Source organism: Osmerus mordax, chromosome 16, assembly GCF_038355195.1.
Source record: "Osmerus mordax isolate fOsmMor3 chromosome 16, fOsmMor3.pri, whole genome shotgun sequence".
NCBI lineage: Eukaryota > Metazoa > Chordata > Actinopteri > Osmeriformes > Osmeridae > Osmerus > Osmerus mordax.
The window spans coordinates 11,773,181-11,794,078 of NC_090065.1; the positions used below are offsets into that span (position 1 = coordinate 11,773,181).

The 20,898-nt window shown below is 49.2% G+C and overlaps 1 protein-coding gene across 1 annotated transcript in view; it reads left to right on the forward strand.

The window, feature by feature from the left end:
- LOC136958941 (low-density lipoprotein receptor-related protein 8-like) overlaps positions 1-20,898 on the forward strand; it is a 41,922-nt gene that overhangs the window by 5,526 nt on the left and 15,498 nt on the right. Inside the window, exons 3-5 of the mRNA XM_067253097.1 lie at positions 11,132-11,254; positions 16,468-16,616; positions 16,721-16,795. Of these exons, the coding sequence (XP_067109198.1) occupies positions 11,132-11,254; positions 16,468-16,616; positions 16,721-16,795 (347 nt within the window). The remainder of the gene's footprint in view (positions 1-11,131; positions 11,255-16,467; positions 16,617-16,720; positions 16,796-20,898) is intronic.

Below are 20,898 nucleotides of genomic sequence, written 5' to 3' on the forward strand. Positions count from 1 at the left end.
CTGTAAGCCAAATTTGAGATTTTGTGTGATTGGTACCATTTTCATGAGTGCGGCTCGGATTGGTCCCCGCAAAGGCACAGCGGGACACTGGAAACACTTCACAAAATGACATGTTGAGAACAGAGAATGTGGACTTGACTGACTGTGGAGACCCCATTATACTAGTATCATACCGTCAGGGACTATGTGACTGTGCTGGGTGCGTGTTTAGTTTAGCTGTTTAGCTGTTGTTTTGTGGTTCTGTCGTCATCTCTGTGGTCAAGTGTACTCTTTGTCACTTATCCGTCATCTCCATTCAAAATAGGCGCACCTCAGAGCAAACGTGTTTATGGAAAGATTGGTTTAGCGTGTGGCGGTACACTACAGGTACCAGTGTCGTTCTTTGCAGCACAGGTCTTTTGGATGAAACGAGCCAAGGGTACCTTGTAATCGATGAGACACGTGTTGAACGTGTTTACGCTGGAGCGAGAGGCTGCCTACTCTGTGAGCCCTGCCCAGGAGCCACTGAGGCTGGGGCAGACAGTTCCTGTCAGGGTGAATGGATGTCATATTAGGGCTGCATGGGGGGGATGTTTACCCACATACCAAGTACTCTGCTCCGCTGTGCCAGTGACTCACTTATGGTGCTCCGCAGAAAAGCCAGCTTTTTTCATCTTTTTGACTCACCAACGTTCTTGTTAATCTAGAGCGAAGCCAGGGATTTCTTTGTGTGTTTTTCACTGCAGAGAAGAGTCGTATGCAAATGTTGTCCATCAGGTCTTCTATCTTGTAATGAAGAAGTGAGTATACGTTTAGTAGTTACAGCCACGAGCAAATTGGCAGTGGTGGACTTCAATTGCTGAACTACCGGGATTCACCAATAGGTCCACACACCCCAACGAAAGTACATAATATGTCACTCTCATATAGTAGTACTAACAAAACACCACTAATTATACAGCAAAGTGGCTTTTCAGTACACACTGCATTAGGCTGGTTCAAAGCCTCCAGTCACAATAGCAGGCAGCTTTACATGGTCTGCAGAGCCAGCGACTCCCACACAGGTGGCGAAGGAACTGGCCGCGAGGCTGTGAAATCCCTCGCTCTGCCCACACGTCTCCCATCAGCTCTCCTGAGGCGTTGTAAAAAAAAACGCCTGCCCCGCGACTTAAGAGCTACGAATGTGTTCCCATGTGAGGTGACGAGAGTATGTCTAGCTGTGAATATGGTCCTGCTGTTGTAACAGGCTGCGTAGGACTGTGACACAGAGGACTGGGACTACTTAGACAGTGACATGTGAGTGCTACTGACGGTGCCAGCCATCGCTCCAACACAGTTGACTATCATCCTCTCATGTTGAGGTCGCTGATTGAAGCATTTCCTAGGGAAAGCAGCCCTGAGGTAAAGGTTAGCCCTGGCCAGGAGGATCATAGCAGCAGCAGTAGTGTGGGGTCTAACTTTCCAGGCAGATGATCTCTCTCTCCCGCTAAGTTATGTCTGAGTCTGACCTCTGTTTAGCCTTGGGTGGGGGTGAGGGCAGGGGGTGCTGGGATGAGAACTCAGCAGAGTCCAGCCTGGAGTGCAATGTTTTTGAACACAGATCCACTGGCTACTGTGCTCACATGCGAACAGACACACACACACCAGACACACACACACAGGCATCGCAAGTGTGGGCCGGTCCAATCGATCGTAGTTTCTTCAAGACTCTTTTGCAGAATGGATGTGGACAAGTACGGGATTGTGCGGCTCACTGCTGATACTGATTACAAGAGAAGGAGGAGAGAGACCCTACGGGGGAAATAGGGAGGGAGGAGGTGGACACAGGAGCAGGCTAAGAGAGAGGCAGATCTGCTGGAGCTAGTTGGTGGTTGGGGGTGGGGTGGTATGGGTACAGTCCAGCTAGGACTGCTGCAGTGTCATTGATTTTAGAGTGGTTGTTTTGCTGTGTTTTTTTTTTTGGGGGGGGGGGTGCAATGTTGTAGACCCGTTGGAGCTGACCAGGAACCTCACAACGGATTCGGTGTGCAAAGTGGGGCAGCAGAGACTAGGAGATCACACTATTCTCACAGCCGGTAGAGTACTGAGCCAGTCCTAACCCCTGCATGTGCATTAGCTCTAGTCCTTGCCGTGTCTGGTAGTGAGCCTGACAAACTGAGACTCACTCGGGATGCTCTGTAGCGCTCCGCACTGTCACTTGGCACCAAAGATGCATAGAGCATCTTTAAGGGAGGTATCTGGCTCGCTCGGAACAGCTGTCTCTCTCCTTGCTGACGGTCGACCGCAGGGAGCCTGTGCTGATCCACGTCCGCTTCTGTTTGAAGCTGCTACTCGTTGCTGCCGACAGGCCTGGTAGCGGGGCCGCGCGGGGCCATCCTGCCTCTGACACTCTCCTTACTGTTCCCCTCAGATTTCCACTGTCTGTCAGTCAAGCTGGCTCGACTCTCAAGCAGCTGCTCGCCAGAGACCTACCGGCCATGGAATTCAGTCATTCTTTGTAGTTACGTCCTCAAGTCTTATCTCGCCCTGTTTGGTGGAGAGACCTTTGAGTTGCGACCTCAGCACTGTAACCAGGGCTCATTGAGTGTGTGGCAATAACACCGTTTATATAGCAAGGTCCCTCCCGTGCTGGTCAAGGTCAACAGGAAGGCCAGCTCTTTGATGTGCAGTAACACCAATTTGCTGGGCTTTTAATGAAAGCGCCTCAACTCACATGTGGAAATGTGCTATGGAAATCCCCAAAGCACTGATCAAAGAGCCTGTTACGCACTGTACTGAACTGGCTTGGACTGGAACCACACATACTGTGTACACACAGACACACACACCTGCATAGTGTTTTGTAAATGTGGATGCTGTCATGCATTTTGCAAAATAAAGGTTACCAGAGATGGAGGTTTATATTGAGCAACTGATGGCGGGGAAAGTTAGTTTCATTATTCATAACTGAAATCGAGTATATACTTCGAGTCAGCCATCTTATCCCTGATGACAGTCACCCTCTGTCTGCAGTCTGAGGTAGAAGGCCATTCTAGTTTCAGTTGCATAAGTAGACTGACTGAGTGGAATTGAACTGCACACAAGGGATAAACGTTCAATTATTCCTTGCAATAATAGTGTATGGTTAATTAAATTGCCACGGTTTCAGCTCCATGCCTCATCAGGGACAGACAGACTAACAGGCATTTCATATACCTGTTTGGGCAAAAACAAGCATCATTAAGGAAGGCAGCCTAAAGGTCTCATAGAATTATGAAAGCATTAGTCATCAATCTTTTTCATAGTTCTCTTGTTGGTAGCATTCAGCATACAGTTTTAGGGCCCTGATACCTTGCCTTGGGTCCTGCATCTCCCACCCACATCTTCACCAGAAAGCCTTTTTTCGTATACAGTATAAAGGACCGGGCTAATGCTGAATTTGGGGTGTGTGGTTAAGGACTATGGATTAATTCCCTGTTTACTATGTATTTTAGGATAAAAATAATTTGTAAAAGGCAACTAGAGTTCGAGGACCTTATCAACTTACTGCATCGGGCCAGCGAACAGGTAATGCTAAGCCCTGAGATACCGAACTATGCCAAAACCTTCATACAGCATGTTTATACCACCAGACAGGAGTAAGAAGCTAGATGCAAACACACCTTAATGATCTTTCAGACCAGCTGGCATTTGGTTCTCAAGTTGTACTGAAGGATTTACCTGTTTAGTTATTTAAACTGCCTTACTATACATTTCAAACCAACCAGGTTCAGTTGTTCATCCGAAAAGCTTTTTCTACCCTACAATTCTTGTTATTGGGGCATCTTTTCAGTGTAAGTAGATTGAGTAAAGCTTTTCTAACCACCGGATAGACTATTTTGGTGATTCATGTACAGTTAAGGTTTTATTTCTGTGTCAGGGTAAGCTTCTGGTTTGTCATTGTATTGTGTGGAGGAGATGGAGGTCTTTGTCCTGTGCTGTGTAATCTGTCTCTCTGTGAGTGTGTGTGTATCGACTGCATGGCTGATCTTTTCATAGCCACTCCCCTGTGTGTCCACAATAAAGGGCATGTACTCACAGAGTCTATCATCAGACAGTCTTTCCTCTATCAACCAAGGACGCTGTGTGTGTGTGTGTTTGAAATAGGGAAAGGAAGGAAAGTGGGAAATGTAATAAGAGGCAGGCGTTTTGAGTGTTTTTGTCTTTTTCATCTTTATTGGACAGAGATTGTTGGAAAATATACGGGAAATGTAAGGGAGAGACAGGGGAGGATGCAGAAATGGCCCTTAGCCAGAATGGAACCCGGGTCTGCGTTAAGGCCTCAGCCCATATGGCACGCACGCTCTGTGCCCCCCCTCCTATGTTGTGCTAACACACTGTAGGTATATTCAAAGGCAAGGAAACGCACAGCTTCTTGCCCCCTAAATGTCTTAATCACGCTGCACTGTGCGCAGATTTGCTGAAACGGGAAATAAGGCCGTGGGCGCTACCGGTGTTATTCTAATTTACAAGCGGAGCGTCAAAGTGAAAAGCCAAGCGAACCTTGTCACAGGGTAGTGACGGCGTTCCATCGCTCTCTGGTTGCTCCTGCCTGCTGTCAGACGAGCATCGCTTGTGTGGGAGGACACTGGGAGGCTGTAGAAGCAGGCCAAGAGGCGAACCTCTTATTCCCTATTACATTGCCGCTCTTCTCTTCAGCTCGCAGACAGACGCTTTAATCCACTGTGACAAATGTAGAGACGTATGTAGCGACTGCAGCCCCGCTGAGAACGGCTGTGTTTTAGTGGCAGACCGAAAGCATGTCACCTAATACAGCTAAACGCAAGACCTCTCGCAAGTACATGTGAAAACAACTTGACGTCGTATTAAAAACAGCATTTCCATGCTGTACTCTTCACCTAAATGAGCCTTTTGGGGATGGCAGTGCTGCGTTGTCTTCCAGAGCTTGAGTGAAAACCAGAAAGGTTTTAGGGAGCTGCATATATCCTGATAACGAATGGCTCCTGTCTCCAGTATCTGATAGACCATAGCTCCTGTCAGATGGCCATCTGACCAGCCGATAAACACTACCCTAGCACTCCCCTCAGACTCCTAGAGACTCTATTTATGGCCATACAGCTTATAGCACTTCCTATAGGTTTCCAATGAATCTCGACCCCTCCCCCCCCCCGCATATAATAGTCCGTCGAGAGATCATTTAGATGATTACAGATTGGACTTTGAATGGGGTCTCCGTGGCGATCACAGTGGCGCGTGGCGGCCCCTCCTGTCGTAATGAGTTTGATGATGATGAAGATAAGGAAGCTCCTCGTGTTTGATGAGCTCCGAGCCGTCTGTTCAGCAGGAGCCGGCGGCCGGGAGCCTCCCCGAGCCTCCTCCCTTCATCTGATCGCTGAACACAGGGAATCGAGGGTCTCTGAGTCACACTTGAGAACAGAGGTGTATTCCTGAAACCAAAGGTAGTGATCAAGCAGGATCTCGGCATGAAAGCGGAAGATTTCTCTTGGGAGACGACATTGATGTGTCTAATGGGTAGAGGGAGAGAAAGAGAGAGAGAGAGCGCTTGTGTACACAACATAAAAGGCTCACTTGGCCGATGTGATTTTATGCTTTTTTTGTTTAGTTTTTCACTTGGATAACGAAGCTTACAGGTTTAAACAAGGACGTGTGTGTCTGTGGGTCTTGGCTGTTGGATCGAAGTTTTGGACGTTAACAACTGTAAACTTATGCTGCTAATTCGGTCCCCAGGACCTGCTACCTCCCTCTGTACTCTGCCCTGCAATCCATTCTCTCGTCCCTCCCTTGATCTGTCCGTTATCAGCCGGGTGAAGATAACAGACCTATGGAAAACACAACACAACCCGTCAACCACAAACAACTTTCACAGCCAAATACACCAGCTGTAGCAAACAAAAATATCAGTGTCCACCGTTTACTGAAAGGCTAAACTCGCCGGTATCCGGAGTGTGACCGAAGTGACCAAATGGAGGCGGCCAGCAGAGGCAGGAACCTTGAGTTTCCCTGGACAGGCTGGGGATTTGAACGTGTCTCTGTTGTTGTGGGGAGCTCTGGAGATAAGGTGTCAGCCGCTCTGGCAGGGACCAGGGGGACGGTTCCATGTTCGCTGGAGGCCAGGTGGCAGGCGGCTATGGCAGCTTTGGCCTCTTTTTAGCTCAAGGTGACTTTGGTGTTGTGTTTCCTATCGGTTATTTGGTGGGAAAACTTGCTCGTTCATCAGCCACATTGTTGGGCCAATTTGAGATAGGATACCACATTGTAAATTATGAAAACGTCCACAGTTATAGATAGAGTACTAAATATATATTAAAAACAAGTTAAACTGTTTGCTAACCTTTCGAAATTTCCTTTTCTTATAAACGAAAGCTGAATTATTGTTCTGCCATGCGAAGTGTTTGAGAGATGGTTGCTGTAGCCTTTTTTTTAATTTTTGGGACAAATAATTGTCTAATTAGGCTTTTTTGGAAGCAGAGAAATGAAGCACCTCACCAGCCCAGCAGGATTAGTTGCATTTTGGATGATTTCTTTTCTTGTCTATAATGAAAAGGGGATTTGGGCTGCGTTCGCCAGCTTGGGCTGAGGAAAAAGTGAGCATCATGTGACCCTGGCCAGGGATTTCCTAACAGCTGTGGTCGGGATTTCTGCAAACAGACCATCGTCCAAGACCCAAAACCAGACGCTCTGCCGCAACTTGACAATGAAATACAATTTCTCTGCCAAACACTGTACAGTAATTCATTTAAACTTCAAGCTGCTCATAATGGCTCGCTATAGAAGAGTGAAGGAGGAGAACTATTTTACAGAGGCTGCTGTTAAAGCAGTGTCATGATGTCAGCATTGGATGCAGTACAGTTCTGCTCTTAGAACATCAGGATCATTTTCACATAAGTGGATACAGTCCTGCTCTTAGAATGTCAACATTATGTTAACGTTGGTTAAGTCACGAGTTAGTCCACTACAGTACTCATATTTCAAAGAAATCTTTCTGTTAGAATAATTTGATATTGGGGGTTTCAATTGGGTTACAATAAGCAGCAATATATTTAGGAAAATAGGATAACATTACATCGGGGTTGCATCAGAGTTTGGCCTGTATCCCAGCCAACAGTGTTCACTGATGCATTTTTCTCTCTTAAGTTATTCATACAGTTTCTTCCTGATGTGGATATAGTGTCCTAATATACAGTATATAAATGTTGTATCAAACATTACATTCATAATACTTCACCAGCTCCATAATTCACATCACGGAACATGAGTTAGGAAAGCATTCGCTAATATTAGTCTAATATTCGAGTGTAAGCAGTGTCTGCCTGTGTGTAGGATGAGAATAGCACAGTGGACAAAACTAGCTCTCCTACGGCAGAGAACACAGCAGAAGGTCAGACACATGGAGTGGGTGTTGTGGAAGGAAGGCAGAAGGGAGAGAGCGGAGAAACGGAAGCTGTGCAAACTACCAGAACTAAATGTGTGAGTGTACACGTGAGAGTGTGTGTGTGTGTGTGTCTGTGCCGGACCGTGGACCTCAGTGACTGTATTTCCGAGGGGGCAGCTTGGCCATAAATAAAAAAAGCCTAGTGAGGCTTGAAAGGAGCTTGATAAATCAAAGCCTTGTCCTGAATGTCAGAGAGGCTGGAGCAGTGGACTCGCCCCTCTCTGGTGTCCTCTGGTCACACCTGTCCTCTCAGGTCATCTGATCTGGGACCCGGCGTCCTCCACTGAGACAAAATGACATTGGGACTAAACAGAGCTCTTCAGCTAGGTTGACAGTAAGGCTGGGCGATACATCGAATCGTAGCTATAGTATCGCAATCATTTAACTGATATTATCGTGAATATCGAATAATGATGAAAATTGAGCTTACTTAGAAACCGCAACAGGTGTACTGATCTGTTTACACATCAGTAGCAGGTGACGCACGTGTGGAGAGAGAGACAGGAGAGAGAGAGACAGGAGAGAGAGACAGGAGAGAGAGACAGGAGAGAGAGACAGGAGAGAGAGACAGGAGAGAGAGACAGGAGAGAGAGACAGGAGAGAGAGACAGGAGAGAGAGACAGGAGAGAGGACAAAAGGAACAGCCAATCTGCAATACAGGGATGATTTGGTTTTCAGAAAACAGATTGTGAACAAAATACCACCTTTGCCAAGTGGACAACACCTGAAATGTTACTATTCATATGCGGAAAACAGTTCTTTAGGTTGGTGTACTGCATGTCACTTTCTTCCATTCTACCCATTCATTTTTGGAACAGTCATTCCTGGGCCAGCCAGGAATACATTATGTTTCCTTCTCTGACGATATTTCCTCACTTCACTTTCTGCTAATGAGGCAATTTGTCTTCTGATCCCCAAGAGAATGTGCTTATCACTGCATTACCTATTAGCTTTCTATGGCCTCCCTCGAAAGAAAACTCATGTCATTAATATCCTTCAAGACAACAACTTTCCTTTAAGGCGTCCGTACACCGGGCTTATAATAGTGTGTTTGTATGCGAGTAGCTTGGCGGAAAATGTGGAGGTGGGTGTGACTGATGAGGAATCAAACTTGTACCCTCTCATCAACATCACCGAGCCCACTCAACTGCCCCTGAGAGAAACATGAAGAACATGGACACACACACACACACGCGCGCAGGATAAAGTAGTACGAAAAGCAGAGCTATGGGTACAACACGTGTATAGATACCGCCCCCAGAGTCAGGAGAGGCAGACCCAGGTGTGTCCGCTGAAGCGAGGAGCTCTTTCCCTCCCTCCTTCCCTCTGGAACTACAGCCTGGCTGGGTGGGTTGTGCCAGGGGCCTCCATCTTGTCTTGGAGGGTCACATCCCATTTTGTACCACAGATTTCCTGGCTGAAGTGAGAGACACAGCCTGATTTCTGCTTCTCTGTTTTCATCTCGTACGCACGTCCTCCTCCAAGAGCATTGTTGGGTGTCACTCTGGCTTTCGGTTGGAGTCAAACGGAGCCACTGTCAGTCAGCAGTGTACCCGGATGACAGGGCATTGTGGGTAAAGGTTTTTTCTGTCACTGTCTGAGTTGGACTTTCATTGTTATACTTCACATCAACGGTAACATTGCTGCTTCCATTCCACGTCACGCTTTCCATTGGTATTCGATCAAGCCATATCGTTGACGCTTGTTATTCAGTCATTACATCTATCATTCTCTCTTTCTCTGTTCCCTTATTCCTAATCCTTGCCTGATTCCCTGTGTGCTTTTGCAGTTTTTCTATCACCCCTTTCTGTTTCTCTCTCCCTCCATCCTTCCCTTTCTCCATCCTATGGGTCTAACATTTAAACCTCTCCTAATTAAAAAGGAGAAAGTCAATCCAAACAGATGGCACAAGCTGGCTCTGGTAATTATCACTGAGTGAACCATGGCCCCCATAGAGAATCAGTGAAATGAACTAGCAGGTCTGCTGGGCTCCTGGGCTTGAACTGATACATAACAAGGCGTTGCTGGAGCCACAGACAACCTGGAGTTCAGATGGGGGAATGTTCACTCCAGAGAATAGAGTTTGGGTTCATCATTTTAACAATATTGGTTCATGGTTGTCTTCAAGTTGTACATGAAAAATATTTTTATTACGTTTTACATTTTAATTGTATTTATTTAATATTTAGCATATGCTTTTATCCAAAGCGGCGTCCAAATCAATCATATTGCTTCTACAGTACAATACCAACTCTATCACAGTAACCTTGTATAAAGCCTTTTATAATAGTTACCTCGTCTTCTTTGTTAAGTGACATTTTTGTGTATGTGTGTGTCTTTATGAAGTTAGGGCTGTGAACGCACCACTAATGAGTTTGTAAGACTTACAAGGTGGCCTTTGTTAAAATAATCACAGTTCTCAGTGCTCAGGCGTTGTCATCATCTGTCCTCACTCTTAGGAAACACGCCTTGCTGTGTACTAATGAGAAAGCAAATGGCTATTAAGTAGAGTTCAGGAAACCCCACATTTCAAACAGCCAAGAAAATTATATTTATCTTGATAGCCACATTTTAGGAAGGAGCCCTTGGAATTTTAAGAGAGATATTGGTCCCAGGCATTATACTTAATTAATTACGCTTAGATGAGGCAGAAAGATAAGTTAACCTTTTGTCAAGATATGAATAGAGAGGAACTGACCTTGGGTAGGCAGGGAAGTCTAACACAATTACCTCCAGGCTATATCCATTAGAGAGAGGCTGAGAGACAGTCTCTCATCTCTCCTAACAAACACAGACAGCTATTAGCTTAACAGTGAGCTATTAAACAGCCTCGGTCATCCTCTGAAAGTTACACCGGGGTTAACATGTAACAACTCTAGAAAGTCTTTTAAAAGTGTGATTTATTGGATTGTACTGCTGGTTCCGCTGAAGTAATGTCCTGTGGAAATGGAATGACTATGACCTCTAAGGTTGCTGCTGCCGTTTCTAAAATCCTGCCCTCTGAACACAACCTGCCAGCGCAGCGCAGCACCGCGGGGCTGTGAGCGCGTATGTGCGAGACTTCCGCACGGTATCTCTTCACAACTTCGAGCTGGGCCAGACATCTCTCCCCTCACATCACCTCACATTGCCACTCACAAGTCCGCCCGTGTTCCACTTTTTCCCTTTTTCCGACCGTGGTCAGTTGTAGAGTTCAGGCGAGGGAGGGAAGGAAAAAACGAGTTAGCGAGCGAGACATGCAGCGTTCAGCAATCAGCCACCTCCCGTCTCCCCGGCCCGGCTTACAGAGCTGCAGGAGGGATTAGAGGTAGACAGAACGGAGGACGGAATGCATGTTGAATAAGAATCCGAAGAGCGGGAAGGAGGAAATGATTGGTCAGGGATGGAGGTGGAGCGCTCTGGAGAGGGCTGGTCAGAAGATCTAATGTGCATGATGAAGCGCCTGATGATGTCTGTGGAGCCTGGCAATGAGCATGATGACAGTGGATTATGTCACCAATTATGAAAGCGAGATGAAATGGAGGTTAACCGCTCTCTCCCTCTCTTCCCCCTCCCCCCTCCCCCCTGCCACCTTTCATTTTCGATCTCTCCCTCTGCCATTTCGCGCTCCTCCTTTCCCCGCCGTTTGGACGTCCCTCCACATCTCTCCCCCACATGCTACCTCACTCTCTTCCTGTCCTCTCCCCTGTCTGTCCATCATCTCATTCGGCGTGCGAGCAGCCAAGAAGACGTGCGCCCCAGCAGAGTTTGCCTGCATGAACGGGCAGTGTGTTCCCGGACGCTGGCGCTGCGATGGTGAACCAGAGTGCCCGGACGGTTCGGACGAGGCAGATGCCACCTGCAGTAAGTCACATAGCCACTCCTTAGCCACGGCCAATCAATAACCTATTCACCTCCACATGGAACTGCTAGCTCTCTGCCGGTGGTCCTAGAGCTTGTGTTTTCCTGCACTTTCATTGAAACACGAATGCTTCATCCACTCTGTAATGTTACCTGTGGTGTCCTTTATAGTCCTGTCAGAATCAACAGTTCTGAAGAGTGCGTGAGACGCTCGCTGTAGCCATTTTGGATGATCAAAGCCCTTGCACTTAAAAGCTTTCGCTGGTTAATTACTGTGCGGCGTGTCACACCGTATCTGAACACGCAGCCGAGCCCCTCTCGTCGGCGCGAGCCGCGATTTCATTTGGCCCGAGAAGCTAACGCGGCATGTCATTTCCCCCGGCGCTCCACTCAGGCAGCGGTTCAGACGCCTCTCCCCCCTCCAGCCAGGCCCCGCTCGCCCACTCGTCTCCTCACCGCGCCGCCCTGGGAGGAACCTGACTGCAACCTTGCCAGGCTTTTAGAGAGGGAAGAGCGCCTGGCTCTCCTTCAGACCCTAAGGTGCGGAGGGTTGGGCTAGTCCCTCTAGTCTAGCCTGTGGTAGACGGGGACTTACCCTAGCTCCAATTTAAGAGCTGAAGCTTAAAGTCGTTTTGAAGGGTTTTTCTGGAATGTTCCGTCCTCATGACTGTTCCCTTCTTAGCGTGAACATAAAACCAGCAGCATTAGGTCACCTGGCCTTAAACTGCTTCATCTAAAGGAGTGAGGCCTTCATCCCATGGGAATGTTACTGAACTGAGGGACTTATGATGCATGCAGTAGAGTGGAAAATGAAGCAAAACAAGACTCTAATTTCTCTGTCTCTGTGCAGACGTTCTTTATCAGTTATGGCGTGTGGGCTGCTCTTTTGAATAATGGAACAGCTGTAAACTTGTTAATGTCACTGCCAAAAGTTTCAGTGTTTTCAGGAACTTACAGGGACAGACCTCCAAAGGATAACGTGTTTGTCTTGAAAATCCAATTAAAGATGAATGAGGGTGCTGTGTCTGTGCTTCCCCACTACACCGATGGAGATATGGACAATAGAAATCCATTACTATGGAAATCCCATCTGCATGAAAGAGATGCTTTTTCCAGTCTGTGTTAACATTTCTGAATCTTGCCATTGCGAATGTTTAATATTTTAGCTCACAACAGATCAGTGTGCTACATCAGTGCAGTTTCGCTGCTACACTTCCTGGCAGTGTTCTTGCTCGGTGAGGGTTTTCTGTGTTGCGTCGGTGAGCAAGACTGTGTATCCAGTCACAAGGTAGATCCTGTCTTCCTGTTGCTGAGCTGATAGGTGCAGTGTGACCTCTCTCAGCAGCTGACGCTCCAGCGCCGGGGTTAAACAATTACACCCGGTCTCCATGGATACGGTACAGTATCGAGGTCCTGGCTCAGCTGAACGCTCATCTCTGCTGCCTCCCATCAAGTAGTCATTTTCTCAGCATTCTACAAACAGAGACATGTACCTCCTTCTCCCATTATAGTAGTTAAGTAGGAGTCCCCAGATTGCTGTGTCAGCCCGCTGAGAAGTCCACACAGGACGTTCAAATTGGGAACGTTTCCCATTGTGCCTCGCTAATGAGAAGTGAGACTGACTGCAGGTAGCTTGAGGAACGGCATCCCAGCTGGCTCGCCAAGTAGCTTCTTCTGTTCTGTCTCAGTCCCTTTGTAACGAATGACAATACAGACTACTGGAGTCCTGTGATCGTTCCCTTTAACAGATTTCATCAAATGACTGTATAGTTCTCCGTACCCCAAAGTAATCCTGGCAGCCTGTTGTATTAGAAGGACAGTATGGTAATTGACGGCACTGTCCAATGAATGTCAAGTAGGACCTGTGGGCGTATCAGGAAATGAGGCTTTAGATAAAAAAAAAAAACACCTCTAGCATTTTGAAAAGGAGTGAACACGCTCTGAAACCTTGATGTCAGAGCGGGTGACGCTGATGAGTGACAAACGAGCTGTCAACCCAAGCTTGCTCTCCACCATCGCCTGCCTCTATCAATCAAGCCTTCGCTAAAAGGGGGGGGGGGGGGACGTTTGACCGCAGACGTTAATGTCTGACAAGGTATCTGGAACAGATATCGATGACGAGAGCGGTTCATTATTTAGCGTGTACAGTGAGTAAATGACAGTTAGGGAGGAGTTTTGGTTTCTGTTTGTCTCAGTGGAGCCAGAATCTGTCTGTAGGCAGGGCCTGCTTTCCAGTAGAGCACATCTGCTAATGAGCGCACGGTACGGAGGGGGCTCAGCCGAACACCTTGCACCGTGCTCCAATTACTCTGAAGACTGATGAGGTGGATCCTCCAGCGATCCCTTTCTGTCTCCTTTCCTGCTTCCTATCTCCCTATCTGACCTAGTGCCTCTATCTCTGCTACCATCTCTATGAACTCTCTATCTGTATATCTCTCTTTTCCATTCTCTGCCTTCCTCTTTCCCTCTATATCTCTCGCTCTTACTCACATTTACTTGACAGAACCCCACCCACACACACACACACGCACACGCACGTACACACACACACGAAAAGCACAAATACTGTACAAGTGCAGATCTATGCCAGATCATTCTAGCTCAGTGAGTGGGTTCCAAATTACACGCTGGAGTAATGTCACGCTGGCACATTAAAGATTCAGTCAGCAGTGTACTCTGAAGGCCTGAAAGATGAATGGCCCCGGAGATTCACTTAAAAATGTCCGACCCTGTTGTTTCCCCTGCAAGGCACTGGACTCACGGCAGACACGGTAGAAGGGATGACTCCTCTGCTTTGAGAAAGCTCAAATCGACCTGAAAATGTAGTCAACCAACCATGTGTCAGACAATGGATTTCAATGTGTCAGAAAAGTGGTGACACTCAACATGTCAGCTGTGGGGGTTTAAAAACTAAAATGATAACCTGTTGGAGAAAACCTAGTCCTGCTAACAAATATCTCCATTGACAGGATTGTCATTTTCGAAATGTGTGTATCATGCCCTAATTTTGTCCTATTAAAATTTGAATAACCTAGAGGATTATAGATGTTTCTTTGAAGTGGGATTTGGTTTAAACAGCCTTCTCACATCTGTTTGGAGATATCAAGCTTCAATCCCATAAAGATTCTATCTCTGTGACTGGTAATAAGCAAGTAAGGCATTTTGCCTCAGTATATTTACTTTCGATAATAACTTGTAGAGATGTATGACTCCACTATATCCCCAAAGTCTCCTATGAAACACACCGTGCGTAAAGGGAAATGTGATATGTGGCCGATTTCTTTGCTGTGGTACAGCTGCTTGCCTACAGTGACATGGAGCGTGTGAGTCATGCCACAATACCAATGGCCCGGGTTTGAACCCAGCCTGACACGCGTGTCGATGCTACAGCAACTGCTGCATCACAGCGAGGGGCATGGTCACCGTGGAGCTGGATTGAGGATATCTCTAGGAGCTAATGCAGTAGTGTGAAGGCCCATGCAGTTTCCTGTACCTGGTCTATACTTCAGGGAGAGGGATGTAGCGCGACGCTAGCCTGGCTTAATGAGGCAGCAAATATGCCTGGTAAAAACCACAGGTTGGTCAACATGCTCTCTCAGGTTGTCTTGGATAAAGTCAAGAGCCTTCCATAGGCTGGTGATGTCATGAAATGAGTTCTAGTCCCAATTTCTAAACAGGAAAAACAATCAGAATACGATTGTTTATCAGTGGGGAAAGACTGAGACAAGTAACAAAGTTACAGTCACTGCTGTAATGGCAATGCTGACAGTCAAATCAACCACTGACAAAGTTAAATTAACTTAAACTAAACCATCCAAACTAAGGGATGATGGATTCCTGAGCGGTTTCTGACACCCCAACAAGCCCTCCTTTTTCACTCCAGTGTTTGGCAGCTGAGTCCGAAGTGCCAGCTCTTCCATGAGAAATGGCCTTTTATTATATTGCTCCTTTTTTTACCAAACATATTAGCCACCACAGAAGGAAGGGGTTAGGCTAATCAATCACCGGAGTGTTGTCTCAGTGGAAGAGGAGACGGCCTCTTTGGCTCATTGTGGTGTTTGATTCCCCTGCTTGTGGTGTGGGGATGAAATGTTGGCTTCATCAAAGAGCCATCGGTTAAAGGATAAGACAGCGCTCTCTCCCTCGATGTGGGATTCAGATTCACCACGAGTCTCCTCCCCCTCCTCCCCTGTCTCCCTCCACTCGGAATGAATGGTTTAGATTTTGCTTTGGGATAAGGACGAGAAAAGGTCAGTCTGCAGTGTCTCTCTCTTCTCCTCCAACCACCCCCCCCACCCCCTTTTCATCTCTCTTTGACTCCGTCTTTCTATCTCCGGCTGATATCTTTCTTTTATGATCAGCGCCCTCCCTGTTTGTCCCTCCCACTAGAGCCTGTCTGAGCCCCCCCCCCCCACACACACACACACACACAGCAGCCCCCCCCCCCCCCCGCCCACCTTCAGGCCACAAAAACACCACTCCGAGGACACGGCCCCCGTCGCTTGTGTCCTCACAGAGAGGAGGAGAGAAGGAGGGGGGGGGATGAAGGAAAGATTTTTCCCTGTCAGGAAGCAAGTTCTGTTTGGTGTTTTAGTGTCTGTTTGGTGTTAGTACCAAGCCCAATTGCGTGTGGGTGGTGTATGTGCTAAAAAAACGGAAAAAAACCCCACAATTTGTCATGGAGTCGTCATATGGATCAGCCCACAATGGATGATCCTCCCTTATTCTTTTTCTGAGCCTGGCGGCTCCTGTGAGTCAGCACATACAGTACAGAACCCTGACCTGGTTAAGTGAAATAAAGCCGAAAGATGTTCTAACTAGGAAGATGTACTAAACTGTATAGGCCCAGAAATCGGGTACTGGGGCTTAAGGCCGCGCTGATGCAGAGATGTTTAATTAATGACAGCATGTTTCCTACTAAACACTGTGTAATCTGGATCAAATGTCTCCCCTGCCAAAAGCAGCAGATTGGCCTCAAGGAGAGGATGGGGGGGAGCCCGGGTTCTTTTTCTGTGCGGCCAACCGTACATTTGCTGCATTAAACGTTCTCCCTTCATGTCCTTACAGAGCCGGTTGAGATGGCCAGAGCTTGTGGCTGAAGTGATGGAGTGGGGTTCTGATATTGAACGTTGTTGTTTTTTGGTTATGCTTCCGGAAAGGCTTGCGCAGGGATAATCTCCTCCTGTGCACCCCCCCCCCCCTCCTCCCCCCCACAGGCAGACAGACGTGTCCCCCGGAAAAGTTCGACTGCGGCGGCTCCACCAACAAGTGTGTCTCGTTGTCGTGGCGATGCGACGGGGAGAAGGACTGCGAGAACGGCTCTGACGAGGAGGACTGCGCGGCGGGTGAGTGGCGACGGGCGGCTGTCAATCACACCCCCGGGATGTGGGAGGGGGAGACAGGAGCCTGGTCACACCCAGACGCCCGCTGGCAAAGTCACTGTCTGTGTTCCTAATGTGCTCACCTCAGGAGGTTAGGGCTGATGGTCTGAGGACGTCGGTGGCAGAGTACTCTGACAGGCAGCAACGCAAAAAAGCGATTGGGGTAGGAGAGATCACTCGTTTGAAATTCCCTTTGTCTTTTTTAGTATTTCGATGGTTACTTTGAGATTCTCCAGTCACGCGTGTCACCCGACGTGTAGCGATACGAAAGCTCAGTGTGAAGCACAGCAGATCAAGCACATTACAAGTCGAGTCGGAAAAAGGAACTTTGAGATTCAATATCAAATGAGAAAATCGGCATGTGAGAAGAATTCTGCCATAGGCACCTTCAATCATGTATCCCTACCCTAATGAGCACCCCCACCCCCCCAAACCTCACCCCACCCGCACCAGCCTACAGGTCCAAAATACATGACATCACCTCCTGACTGACCAATCAGGGGTTCTCCGTTGCACGCTTCCTTAGCCCCCCGCGGCGAGTCCTCCTGCCCTACTTACCAGGCAGCGTGAAGAATCGGCTTCCCTCTTTCTTGATCTTTCTTCTTTCTCTCTCCTCTCCTCCCTCGCCCCCGAACGTCGAGCAAAAAATGATTGAGGCGACAGCTCAGCGGGGGGGGGGGGGGGGGGGGGGGTGATGTTTTGACTTTGAAGATCGGGCACAGCGGCACGCGCCCGACTCGGCTCTGCAAGGGGAAACGCAAACATGTTCTGTTGAGATGGGGGAGATGGAAGCGAGGCTGTTTTACTTCCTCTTCTTCATGCTCCTTCAGGATGTTTGCTCCTGAGCGTGGAGGTGTCATGTTATCTGTGTTTACGGCATCGGGCCGATGCGCATTTCATCAGCAGGGTCACGGTCATATTTACGTGTAATTGGGGAATTGAAAGTCAAATCAACCGCCAACCCCTCCACCCCACCCCACTCCACCCGCCCGCTACACATTTTCATCTAAGTGATAATGACTTGTTTTGTCCACTCTCATAACGTCGTGCTTAGAACTGGAAGTGGCCCACACACACAAAAGTGAGCGATCCCATCGACTTTGGATGGAACGCCTTCTTAGCTTGTGGGCTTTTCTGCCGTAGTCCATAGAGACCCAATCTAGCCTGGGCTAATCCTCATTCACATTCTAATGTCTGTATTGACGTGCCACTTTAAACCTCTCTACAGTGACATCAGGCCTGGAGCCTCCTCCCCCTCAACCTCCTCCCCCTCAACCTCCTCCCCCTCAACCTCCTCCCCCTCAACCTCCTCCCCCTCAACCTCCTCCCTCTCCTCCTCCACCCCTCTCCTCTTCCACCCCCATACTCCTACACCCCTCTCGTCCTCCACCCCATCCTCCTCCACCCCCATCCTTCTCCCTCTCCTCCTCCACCCCATCCTTCTCCTCCACCCCCCCACCTCCCCTTCCTCCTCCACTTCCCCCAAATCCTCCTACTCCGCCTCCTTTCCCAGACCATTCCACCAGGCTTTGAAGTCTCTTCTACGCCCTCCTTCCCTGCTCCCACCCCTCTCCACCTCCACCCCCCTACTTCTCCCCCCCCCCCCCCCCCCCCCCCACACACACACACCAGCCTCAGGACAATGCAGGCTCTAAACAGTGTGCCTGATAAGAGTAGACAAGGGCAGGGTGATCTAGTCCCTGACCACTGTTTAACTCCTCAGCACCCCCCCCCTGCTGGCTCTAGAGGGGCCCTGTGGACAGAGAGCATATTGGAAGCCTCAGCTGCATTTCACCTTGGCTCGGCTGATAATTGATTTTCCGCGGCAGGTGTGCGTGCGTGTGTGTGTGTATGAGTGCTTCTGCCTGTTTGCAGCCCGTTACGCTGCTGACATTATCCCTGGCCGCCCCCCCGCCCTGACGCGTCTCAGCGCATCAGTTCTCCTGTCTGACCAGACTCTCAGCCCATCTAATGCATCTAACCCCAGTTAATGCTCCTTCTCTCACCCCCCCCCCCCACTCTATGCCTCTGTGCTTCTGAGATACTTTCTTTCTCTCAAGTAGTTTTTTCTCTCTTTGTCAATGTCAATTATCTGTCTCTCCCTCTCTCCTCACTGTCCCTCTCTCTGCCCCTCTCTCTCTTTTCACTGTCCCTCTCCCTCCCTCTCTCTCTCCCTCTCTCTCTCCTCACTGTCCCTCTCTATCCCCCTATCTCTCCCCCTCTCTCTCCCTCTCTCTCCCCCACTGTCCCTCTCTCTCCCCCTCTCTCTCCCCCTCTCTCTCTCCTCACTCTCCCTCTCTCTCCCCCTCTCTCTCTCTCTCTCCTCACTGTCCCTCTCTCTCCCCCTCTCTCTCCCCCTCACTCTCCCTCTCTCTCCCTCTCTCTCCCCCTCTCTCTCTCTCTCTCTCCTCACTCTCCCTCTCTCTCCCCCCTCTCTCTCTCTCTCCTCACTGTCCCTCTCTCTCCCTGACTGGTGTACTCTACAGGGGGTCAAGTGGTCTAACATTTCCGAAGCCTGTCGCTGTGTTGACTCTGTCTCTCGCTTCACCGAGCACGCTCACAAAAAACACTTCCCAAAGTGGCTATAGGCTCTTAAACCCAGACCCAGAGAGACTCGGAAACAAACAGAGACTCACCTCTCTCCCCATCAGGGCACAGCAGAGACCGTCCCCTGTAGACAGCCTCACCTCTAGATCCCCGCCTAAAACCCCACCCACCCCCTCCCAGCCCACCCCCCCCCCGGCCGACGCCCTCCCAGCTGCACACCTTCCCGTTGGACCCCTCCCAGGCCCCATTCGCAGCATTACCCCCCCCCCCCCCCCCCCCCCCCAACAGAGCTTCAAAAAGTAAATCACGTAGAGGCGTTCAGCTAATTGAGCCATCCACATGTTGAATTATGCAGTAAGTGCAATCCAGGCCTCTCCAGAGATGCCGCAGATTAATGTTACATTAAGAACCAGCAGCACAAGGCCCCTGAAGAAAGTAAAGCTCCTCTCTCAGTAATCCCCAGTAATGTTCCACTCAGTGCGTCTCGTCCTCTTTGGTGGGATCCTGGGCAGGGACCCGGGGAGGGGGGGGGGGGGGCCGCTCCTCTCCTGCCGCTGGCCTGTTTACGGTGGAAAACGTCTGTGTGTGTGTGTGACATCAACGGGAAGGTCAGTGGAGTTTCTCCCCTGGTGAGGGAGGGGGGGGGGGAGGGTCTGTCTGAAGCACCTGACAACACGACCTTCCTGAAGGGGGCTACTGCTGACCCCCCCCCCCCCCCCCCACACACACACACACAGGACCAGGACTGGAGCTCTGAATATGCATGACAGCCGAGGGAACGTTTAACCTGCAGTCTTTGATGGATACACAGAGAGATGCTGGTCTGTGTAGACGCAGAGGTAGTAGAGACCACACACATCACACCCACACATAACAGGACACACACACATCACACACCAATCTCACACACCCCTGCTGGAGAGCGTAGAGAGAGCGACTAGTCATGCCTCCCACAACCTCGGAGCCAGCGGTTGCCACCGGCTACCGTCTCCCTTCATCAGAGCATCTCCAGTCAGGGAGAGTGAACCAGGTCACGCCACCACCACCACCCCAGCCCCCCCCCCCCCCACCCCCCCACCCCCCACCAATTGGCTAGCTATGATGTCGATGGTGTCACATGACCGTTGGACCCAGGAGAAGCGTGATGTCTCTGGCAGTGAGCCAGGGCCAGGATCCCAACACACCTCCAAACCCTGTTCCTCAGAGCCGCAGCTGAAACCATGTCTTCTCTCCGGAGCAGCCGGAAGGGAACATGCTAATGATCCTCCCCGTGTGGAATCTCCCTTATCGGCCCGCTGCATCATCGACGCGTGGTGAATTTTCAGCAACGTTAACGCAGGAAGTCCCTGGTAAATATGAATGAAGATAAGCCCCGTGAGTGGAATCTAAAACGCCTGTTTTGGGGTTTTCCGCTCTGTGACGGTGGAGGAGTCGTAGCGTGGTGGTGGTGGTGTAGCTGCGACTCCCAGTGAAATCAATTAATTAGGGACAGCTGTGTGCAATGCCAAATCGCTCATATGGCGTAATATAATAAGCTGGATAATCACCAGGGTCTGTTTTCACGTTGGCCAGTCAAGGCTTTTTTTCAAAGATGTTGGCTGGTTTGGTTGTGAATGAATATCTTGATGGTATTATCTTTGGTCTGCCCACTCCAATGCTGCTCTCTTCTACATCAACGCCTTTATAAGGCACCATCTTGCTTTCAGCAAGACCGAATGC